At 41.8% G+C, this 10,222-nt stretch overlaps 1 protein-coding gene across 1 annotated transcript; it reads left to right on the top strand.

The window, feature by feature from the left end:
* Positions 1-231: 231 nt before the first annotated feature.
* On the top strand, positions 232-2,789 carry LOC104509991 (cytochrome c oxidase assembly factor 5; the record flags this gene model as incomplete). The annotated part of the gene is made up of 2 exons (XM_010152111.1): positions 232-363; positions 2,748-2,789. Coding segments are annotated over 2 exons (174 nt in total), but the record flags the coding sequence as incomplete, so codon positions are not given.
* Positions 2,790-10,222: the final 7,433 nt, after the last annotated feature.

Raw genomic sequence — 10,222 nt, 5'->3', positions numbered from 1 at the left:
CGGCACCCCGGGGCGCGGAGCGCGCCTCTGCGTGGGGAGGGGCGGAGGGGCGGCCTCCCGCCGCCGTGATCCGGCCCTCGGGGGAGAGAAGCTGTTACGTCCTCCCTCTGAAGCCTGTTCGTTAGTGTTTTAAGCAGGTTGAAAAATTGCAGCTTCAGAAGAAAGTGCAAGTCACCGCACGGTAGCAAACGCCCGAGTACGCCCTGTCTGAAGTGTTCGGATGCCTGACAGGCTGCAGAAATCCCGTCGCTTTTTAATGCTTTGTTTTTCATCTCACAGGAAAACAAAAGCCCTAAACAGTGCTTGAGGGAAGGACACTGTAGGAGTTTGCAAGTGACGTTTTTTGCATGCAAAAGATCACTGGTGAGTGTTCATAGTGTATTTTGTTCTGCTAGCAGCCTGGCTGCTTTTGGTCCTTTTCCCTGCTTTCTGCAGAAAACCGCTTAAGCAATTCAGTAAAACTGGTGTCATTAAGCAGAACACGTCTTGCCGTAGAATTCCATTTAAAATATGGATGTTATGTGCTGTCCTCACGAAGAAGAAGCTGTAGAGTCTGGAAAAAAAGGATATTTAAATTTAATTTGGCGTAGCACATCAGTGAGGTTGGTATTTGAAGTGTTGCTAATAAAGCTTTGGTTTTAACAGTATGAGATCAGGTAGCTGTTAGATAAGATACGGACAAGGTAGTCTTTGTGAAGAAACAACATTTAAGTGAAATGAATATCCTACTGAAAGAGATTTCTGCTGTTGAAGCAGACTCTTGCATTCATTAGTTTTCTTGAAGGGCTTGAGTTCATGACAAAGAACAGTTTGGGATTTTTTTATATAGTGAGCTGTCAAATATGGTAGTGAGAAGCCAGTTGTAAAAATGGAATCAGGTAAAGTTTCCCCATTTTATAGGAGTTCCTTGTCTAGAAACATCATGCTTGCGTTTCTATAACACTTAAAAATAGTTAAGGTGTGGCAAAGATGAAATTTAAGATTTCAAAGCATGAGTAGTGCAGGGCCCACTTTTATATTCAGCCAATGTGATACATAATGAAGAATATACAACTGCAACTCTGCCTGAGGTTTTCCTTCCATTCTGCCTTTTTGCTTCAGTCATAGCAGCTTTTGGTACCTCTCCTACACACAGGCTTAATCTTTAAAGTGACAAATAGTTATTTCTGTGGACAGAAGAAATGTTGTGTATTTAATGCTTGAAACACCTATTTGGCACTACAGTAGCAATATATGATTCTTCAGATGATGGGCTTGTATTTCTCTCTGTAGATGGTTCGTTAAGCATGGCAGATGAAACTTTTAAGTTTCATGCAGGAAGAGGCCTGGCTCTTAACTGATTCTCTTTAACTGCTCCCAATTCTAAGGCTGAAGAATGGCTTTTTTCTTGTCCTGTTATCTCTATAAATTTCAATAGTTGTACTCTGCCAGATTTCTTACTTGGTATAGTATTGGGGCTTAAAGAGTTTAAAAACAAGTTAGATATAATTTACCATATGCCAAAATCATTAGGGATTTTTCCTAGGTGTTGTTTTCTTTGTATGGAGATACAGTCTCTCGTCGGAGGAGTAAACTTCAGTACACTGTGGATATTAAAGTAGGAATAAGGTTTAAAGTCAAAGCCACCTGGTTATTGTACAAGCTGTGCCATCTTGCAGTTTAGCTCTTTACAAATTTTGCTGCAGTTCTGAATCCTGAAAGAGAATTAGTTAAGGGAGGTGAAGGGTACGACCTCCATCTAATACCTGAATATGGCTGAATTGCAGCCTGTAACTGCCATCTTCAGTACGGACTGTCTGAATTGAGCAGAATTCTCCCAAGATCAAACTGAGCTGTTCTGCTGCACTGGGAAAGAACTTGCAGTTTAGTTTCAGTAAGTGCTGCACTGTAGCTGTTATTTTAGATTTACTGCTGTATGTTTGCCTTCCATTAAATCCCTTTTTCTAACTGCCATGAAGCAGCTTGCAGATTTTACAAGCTGAATATTCTTTCATTTTTTATTGAATTTATTTTTTCTTTTCCCCAGACATTTGTTATATTTGAGTTATCCCTGTCCTCGCTGACCTTTGCAGGGACTCCCACTTCAACCCAATCTGAGTTTTCCTCCTCCAACTTCAGTTAAGTTTGGACAAACAGATCTAGGGCCTGTAGTGACCGGACAAGGGGTAACTGGTTTAAACGGAAAGTGGGGAGGTTTAGGTTGGGCATCAGGAAGACGTTCTTCTCGGAGAGGGTGGTGAGGCACTGGCACAGGTTGCCCAGAGAAGCTGTGGATGCCCCATCCCTGGAAGTGTTCAAGGCCAGGCTGGATGAGGCTTTGAGCAACCAGGTCTAGTGGAAGGTGTCCCTGCCCATGACAGGGGGGTTGGAACTGGATGGTCTTTAAGGTCCCTCCCAACTCAAACCATTCCATGATTCTGTGATTCTATGATCTAAGTAGATTTACGCTTCCTCGTTTCCATGTGTTCCTTGCCCACTATGCTATTTTGTCATTTGTGTTGTTATGCTGTTTACTTCAGAATGCACAGGATGCCTATCGCATATGTTTAGTTTTGTGTGCAATTTAAGATAACACAATGTCTGTTTCACGGGAAGAACCCTGTGGCTTATTGGCTACCTCACTTTTTTTCTTTACAGCTTCATGCTCTGCTTTCTTCTCATGTCACAGAGTGCCAAGATAGCACAAGCCCTCTAAAGTATTTCTTATGCCAAATATATGGTTTTAATATACTTACTTCAATTTTCAGTTGGATACCAGGGCACGATTCAGAGGGAAGAAGGGATACTGAATCCATGTGAAGAGACCCAGCCGTGGGAAGTCAGGGTTCATCAGCACTTTAAGCAAAACAGAGACCGAAGTAAGATGATTTATCTGCTGCATCCTTTGACGTGGTATTTTTGTGGGATGTATCTACTCCTGAGTGTTCCAATAGATTGCCTTGGGTGTGCATTTAAATGTTAAGAGGAAGGCAAGCATAAAACTGCAAGTTCTGGCCAAAGTGGGTATTTGTCACACACTAGCAATAAAATATGTGAAATCCAGAATAAGCTGCAGAGGTTATCATTGTGTTTTGCAGTTGCCTGTTGCGGTTTTATTAATTCTGATGATGTTTTACCCTTAAAAATAACACCAGATATGTAACTGGGAGTTCACTCGACTGGTACCTCAGGCTAGAGCTGTTTCCACAGGTGATGAGTTGGCCAAGGTTGCGAAATGTGCGTGCAAACTGCTTCCTCCCCAGTGGGTTTGTTACTCGATAAACCTGTACCGATAGGTGGGAGTGGCGATGTTTTTGCAGTGCCACATAGGCAAGGATGGCATCTCTTTCTTTGTGCCACAGCTTCCTTTTAATGTGATGACTGACGTACATGTTTGCTAGCACTGTCTGGTTTCACTGGACCACTAGATTAAAATCTGGTTGCTCTAAATTAAAGGGTGTCTGATTTATCTTCCAGTAATCAGTCTTCTCCTTGTATTGACACGACTGCAAGCGGACTGTAGCGTTGTTTTAGCCAGTGACGGGACAGCTGCATGCCAGGATGCAGCTAATTACGTGTCTGGATGGATGAGGACAGTGTTCCTCAGGCCGACAGATAAGGAGACCATGGATGCTATTGCTGTGTTCTAAATGCATTTACAACAATATTGAAGTTCCTCGGAGACGAGTCCAATCTTTCTGCGTTATTTTCCAAGCAAGTATATACATACTAATCCAAATGTATCTGCACACTAGGGGTGATCGTCTGGGCTTCACTGTGTTTAGGAAGTTGTGCTCCACGAATTTATTTTGCACTTTGTGAGCGTTTTTCTTGGTTTTACTTTGTCACTTTTCCCTTAAGTTCTTTGTTTCACATTTATGGGTGTAAAGGTTCAAACTGCCATTTAAATTGTAACTAGTTTCTACTGTATAATTCTTAAAACTTGCTCTTCCCTTAGAACTTCTTCCTGCTTAGGTCAACTTTTTATGACCTAATTTGTGAAACTATATAATAGTCTCTCTTGCCACACCCTTATAAGGAAGTGGAATTTATGGGGGTAACCAACATTAAATAATGCTTAAACTGTGGCTGTGGCCAACAGTTACTGGTTCTGTTTAAGAGCTTGCTTCTGAATAGTATTACTTTTTCCTTACTTCAGTGTCTCTACCTCTGTCCCTGCCTTTTGAAGCCTTTAGGAAATAAATGGTAGTGTCACTTTTACGTGTAGCAACTCAAATAACTTCAGAGAAGCTGATTAGAAACAAAATTAGGACATAGTGAGAGGGGAGAGAGTCATAGTAACTTCTTTTCTTGGCTAAAGCTTATAGCCATGTGGCTGATTTACATTTAGTCTGCACAGATGCATGCAACGCTTCCTGTTTGTAAAACTGACGACTGCAGTGAGTGAGTGCATGTTGATTATTTAATTCTGTCTGTCTTAAGCAACTGCTCTGTGATCAAAGTGTTTATATTCCTTGTATGTGTAGGATTTTATTTTTGCAGTCATAAATCAACACCAGTTTCCCATTTTTATGTTCTGTTAATCATGTGAAAGCTAGTTCATTGGTTGAAGTGCTGTAAACCACCTTTGTTTTCCAAAGCCTAGTTACTAGACTATCTCTTTACGTATGCTAAAATGATAAGCTGATGTGATGCCTATAAGAGTCTTCTTAATTTAGCACTCTAATTTCCAAGTATTACTCACAGGCCTTCTCCATGGGGAAGAAAATTTAAAAGGGAGTTAAAAATAAGTGTAAAGCTACTTGGCAGGTAGTTAAATGTCAGTTAGAGAGAAGAGTGGGAATGGTATGTGGTTTTGGTAGTCAAGGGCTCTTCTGTGGTCTGCCCCGCGGCAGGGAACTATAGGCTTGATGCTTCAGGTGGACTGTTCCTTCTCAGCCCTACTCACTGAGTCTCACCTAAGGGTGCTGCAGGAACTTCCTTAGGGAAGGAGCAGGCTGATAACAGATCATAGACCAGTTAAAGTTATTTTTAACTAATTAAAGTTATTTTTAGTAATTGGCTTGATCCAGTGGAGATCAAGTGTTAAAACTGAATGCTATGTTTGTTATTGGACATACAGGGATTTAATAATTTAACAGAATACTTGTATTATTTGGTCCAATAGGATCCTGTAGTGTCAAAACTTCCTAATGGTTCACAAGGCTATGTAGGACAGTATAAAAAGAGGTATAATAGGTATCTAAATACTGACTTGCTTGAGAGACTGTCATGGGTCAGTTTCAATATTGTGTAACATAATACTCTGTCTAAAAATGAATAATTACATAATTGCCTTGGGACTTTGAGCACTGCCCTACTTGAGAGCTATTTATGTTTCTTGTGTGAAAAGTAGATTTTTTCATTAATGGAAAGCTTTAAGTACTATACATTTGTGTATATGATTCCAAAATACTTTTATTTTAATATATTGGTACTTTGAATTGTCATGCCTTGTGCTGCACCACTGGCTTTTGCAAAAAAAAATACACGTTTCTAATCTCTGGTAGGTTTTGCAAAATTGAACACATGATGTATTTAAACCTGTGAAAGGAGGACAAAGGGTTGAAATGGTGCCAAAAGGCTTCTAGTGGTTTTAGAATCACAAATACATGCAGTGCTAATAATTTGTACTGAGTAAGTACAGGCCACGGTTTGCAAAAGCCTTTCACTGCTGCTCTGTTTTCTCTCATTTGCTTTACATGATGGCAGAGTCAAAGGGCGCTGACTGCTGTCGAGATTCACGTCGTAGACTGTGGCTCTGTTGCTGTTAGGACCTGTCTGTGTTGTTACTACATCTGGTTTCATCAATTAATGTGGTCCGATCTTGCAAACACATTTGTACTTATGTGGTGTTAACAGATATTGCAGAACTACTCACGTGTTTATTATGATAAATAGCAGGCCACAGTCATTTACTCTGTTTGAAGGTTCTTTAGGTCATTAACTGTTAGTTCAAGTTCTTGGCTTGAAGTGGCAAGCATATTGTTTAAGCAGAATCTGTTTAATGAAAGCCCATGCATATGTATATTGAAAAATGGGAGAAGGGTTGGTGTTTAAGAGGTATGCGTGCATCTATTATTTAAGGTATGCCTCTTAAAAGGCAAGACAAAGCATCTTTTTAAAAAAACAAACTTCTGAAAGCTTTTCTGCTTCCAGGACGTGTGCATTTGTATTACAAAGAGCTCCATTATTTGCTGGTTGGCATAAGAAGTTGGTTATCTGTTCCCTCTTCACTTTTAAGTTTCTGGGGTGTAGCAGGTTGGATGATAATGCTGTTTTTCAAAGCAAACTTTAAAAATAATATTATTTCAGTGGAAACCTGGAACAAACTAGACTTGACACCTTCTGCTCATAAGATGAGCACTAAGTGAGATCATCTAAAAATGCAGCCACAGAATGCAGGTGGTAAGCAGTTATCTGTTGTTTAAGCCTTTGGCTGGAAAATGTAGAAATAGAGGTCTGTAGCAGTTTTGTTGACATGATGAATTTCACAAGTACTCCTGCTGCCTTAGCACGTGATACATAGTCACTTAGAATATGTGTACTTACTCTAAATATGTATCCCATTGTCTCCAGCTGAGGAGCATGGCAGCGTTTAATTTCTGTCATCAACTGTGGTTGGCAGAACAGTAACCAGAAACCTTATGATCCTTTCTTCCTTTTTCTTTTTCCAAATGCCCATGCTGAATTACCTGCCTCTGGCACGGCTTTGCTGCGGATATCTTCAGAAAGTTATTAACCAGTTATGTCTGGAAGCGGAACGCTCCACGATGGCTTGGTTGACGCTGTAGGAAGAAAATTCCGTAAACACAAAGAGCAGCTTCCTGAAGTGGACTTCGCTGTATTTTCAGGATTTACAGTAGATTGGTTGATACAAATCAATTAAACATTGAAAGGAGAAAAAGCAACACGATTAGCATTTTAATAGCTGCTTAGTGACGTCAGTAGCAGGTGATATTTTTCAAATAATAATGTATTTTAGTAGATAAATGTTGAAAATATTTTTAATAGCAAGCTAAGGTTTCTTTGTCCTGGTGAAAGCTTTCACGTGCCGTCTTCCTTCTTTGGGTGTAGGTACTAATGGGCTGTGGTGGAATGGAAGGGAATGATCTGCTAAAGATTTTTAGTTACACAGGAAAGGATGCAAGCGAATCTCCATGACTTAGAACAAGATATCCAAAACTATTTTTGCAATATTGCTCCTCCTACTTTAAAAGGAGCTGGGGAAAAAACCCAGGGAATATACAAATTGGTTTGTAATTCCGAAGTTCTCATGGTAAACTGTGCTACTGTAAAATTGTATTGTGTGTCCTTCATTGTCACGAAGGATGAGGAATTTTTGAGGCTTTTTTGGTGGGAGAGGTTTTTAAGTCCTTCTGCTAGGTAGGTCACAGAGGTCTAATATTTGTTAGATATTACTTGTCTTCAGGCTTTTGTTTCTGTGTCAGCCATACCTCCCTAAAGGCTGTAGCAGAATGGTTTATGGAATTCTGAGTGGGAAGAAGTCTGCGACTGGTCATCAGATGGCTAGCATACTGAGGAAGATGGGGGTAAATAGTGTGCTGAGGGGATTGAATATCAGTTGTCTAAAATTTTGCATTGCTCAGTATAAAGGCAGAGACTACATAACGCCCTTTATCAGCTGAGACTGACCATCCAGTGGAGTGTCCCTTTCTTCCTGCTTTATATCAGCAGTTCAGGTAAGAGAACTGGTCTGCCCTCCTGTGATCTGGTCTGCCCTCCTGTGAAGGTGAAGTTTTTATGCTAAAGAAATGCCTTTTTCAAGAGTCAGTGCTAAAGTGTGCTTTGTGTCTTCCTTTGATAGTGTGTTTCGATAGCTAGTCATCCTTCTGTTCAAGACGTGCATGTCTCTCTTGTGATGAGAATTTGACTTCAGCTTCCACTTACAGGAAAAGCAGAGGGGTTGGCTCTGTAAAAGAGGTCAGTAGTATCTTGTGTTTTCCTGCTGGGAAAGCATTTAAGACTAAAAATAAAAATGTGTACTCTTGTTCTATGACATGCATGGTTTGGCTTCCTAAAATCTTGTGTTATGCCGGTCTTCCTTACTCCCCTCACGTTTGTGATCTTTCTTTAAGGAGGAGACAAACCCTGTTACGTTTGGGGAGGTTTTTAGTGATCTCTATGTGAGTAAATTCCATTCTTCTTTGTACACTACTGATTGTGCTTCCAAGGTCCGTGTCGCATTTTGTCGCAGTGTTATGTTGCGATCTCGTGTTCAGTTCCTTGTCCTGTGTGACCCTGATGCCCTTTTCAGAGCCACTTAAGCTTTTCAGTCTGCTGTTTTCCCACTGTTCCAAGTGCAGCTTTGTATTCTCTTCCTGAATGTATATATAACCTTTGACTATTTGGTTATTGGAGCTTTGGCTGTTAATTTCGGAGACTTGGCTATTAAAAAAAAAACAAAACCCGAACCATTTTGAATCGTATGCTTTAGCAGCTGTTCCAGAACTCTTGCGTGACGGCCTAATTCTTTTCTTTACCGTAGTGCCAGCTTTTGTGTCATCCACGAATGTGATCAGCAGTGAGTTTATCACATGCTTCATCGCATGCTTCCACATCTTTGAGGAAAATGTTGAAGAGTCTTAAACCTGGTAGTGGTCCAGCTCTCCAAGCACCTCTACTCAAATACAAACCCTCTCTAACAATTAGTTTTTAAAGCTTGTTACTTAAGTTTTCCTAATCAAACAAACCTGTCATCTTACAAAAAAAAGGGTAGGCAGGTTTTTCACTTTCCTCCATCTGCTCCTACCTTCCCCCCACCCCCGGATGACTCAGACTGCTCTGCCTGTAAGTAACCTGGCTGTTCTCGGTGTCATTCCTCAGCGCTGGTGCAACACAAGCGCCTGTCTAGTCTGTTGGGTTTTCACGCTGTTTCGATTGACTGATGCTGACCGAACATCCGTAGTGAACACCATCACCATTCTTCCAGGAGCCTTGGTGGGGAGTTGCCTAAGCCTGCTGTGTTTAAAAGGTCGTGTTTTTTGTTGATGATGATGAAAATTGTCATCAACTGCAAATAAACTAGTGTTTTGTGCTTCTTAACACTGTCAAGCTCTGGATTACAGTTGAAGGGGGCCAGTGCCAGTGTCTACTTGCTTTCTAGCCTGTTCTGGCCAAGTATAGTTAGTATTTTAAGCTTCCACGGTATTAAGCAGATCATCGATTTTCTCTCTCCTTTTTGTTTAAAAACATAGCATGGTTCCTTAGTTTTGTGCTAAACTATGACTAAAGATAAATGTTAAAAATCACGTGGTTGACTAGGCAGTGAAAATAAGCTCTCCTCTGTAAGCTCTGATTTTTTTGAAACGGAAGTGCTTGAGCATGGTTCCTTAGTTTTGTGCTAAACTATGACTAAAGATAAATGTTAAAAATCACGTGGTTGACTAGGCAGTGAAAATAAGCTCTCCTCTGTAAGCTCTGTCTGATTTTTTTGAAACGAAAGTGCTTGGATCAGTCCTGTCACACAGCTAAAAATGGAATTTCACCACTGACAGGTGGCAAGAAAAATGAAAAATTCAAGCTACATCTCTTGGCTTCTCCATCCCAATTTGGATCATATTGAGGACTTGAGCTGGCAGCTTCCAGCACCAGGGAACTGCAGCAGGCACATTAAAATTCTTAGAGGGGAGCGGTGCTGGGACTGACTCAGCTGGTACTTGCCAGCAGTCCTCCACGGATCACGCGCCAGCGGCGGGAGGCATCCGGGCGAGCTTGTCCGTGTGCCTCGCTAACGCCCAACTTGTTTCCTGCGTGCTGGAGCCCGGGAGGTGCCGCAGGGTGGCTGGTGGGTGACCCGTCTGCCCCTTGGCATCTGTGCGCCATGTAAAAATAAGGGAATGAGCCAGAGCTGGCATATGGCCTCTTCTTCCCTCCTTCAAATGACACTTGATGCTGCGCGGGGGCCATCCCTCAGCGGTACGGAAATTGAGAAATGGCGCCCAGGCTCCAGCTGGGCAGCGCTTTCAACGCACGGAGCTGGGTGAGCCAGCTGTCAGGCACCTTGGAGTGTGGACAGTGAGGATGAACGGAGGAACCGCGATGAGATTTTTCTTAGGAAAGAAACAATCTGGATTATTATCGTCAGTGGTTCGGCGCAAGCTTCGTAGCAGGGCTGTGGGTACTTCTCGGCCCCGTGGCGTTTTCCTTCTCGGCCTCCCACCCCGCCCCGCTCCTGGCTGCAGACGGTGGCACGGAACGCCGGGCTGTGTCTCTGCATCCC

The sequence above is a fragment of the Eurypyga helias genome, unplaced genomic scaffold, assembly GCF_000690775.1.
Source record: "Eurypyga helias isolate BGI_N326 unplaced genomic scaffold, ASM69077v1 scaffold50955, whole genome shotgun sequence".
NCBI classification, from domain to species: Eukaryota; Metazoa; Chordata; class Aves; order Eurypygiformes; family Eurypygidae; genus Eurypyga; species Eurypyga helias.
This window is presented reverse-complemented; position numbering and strand designations above follow the sequence as displayed.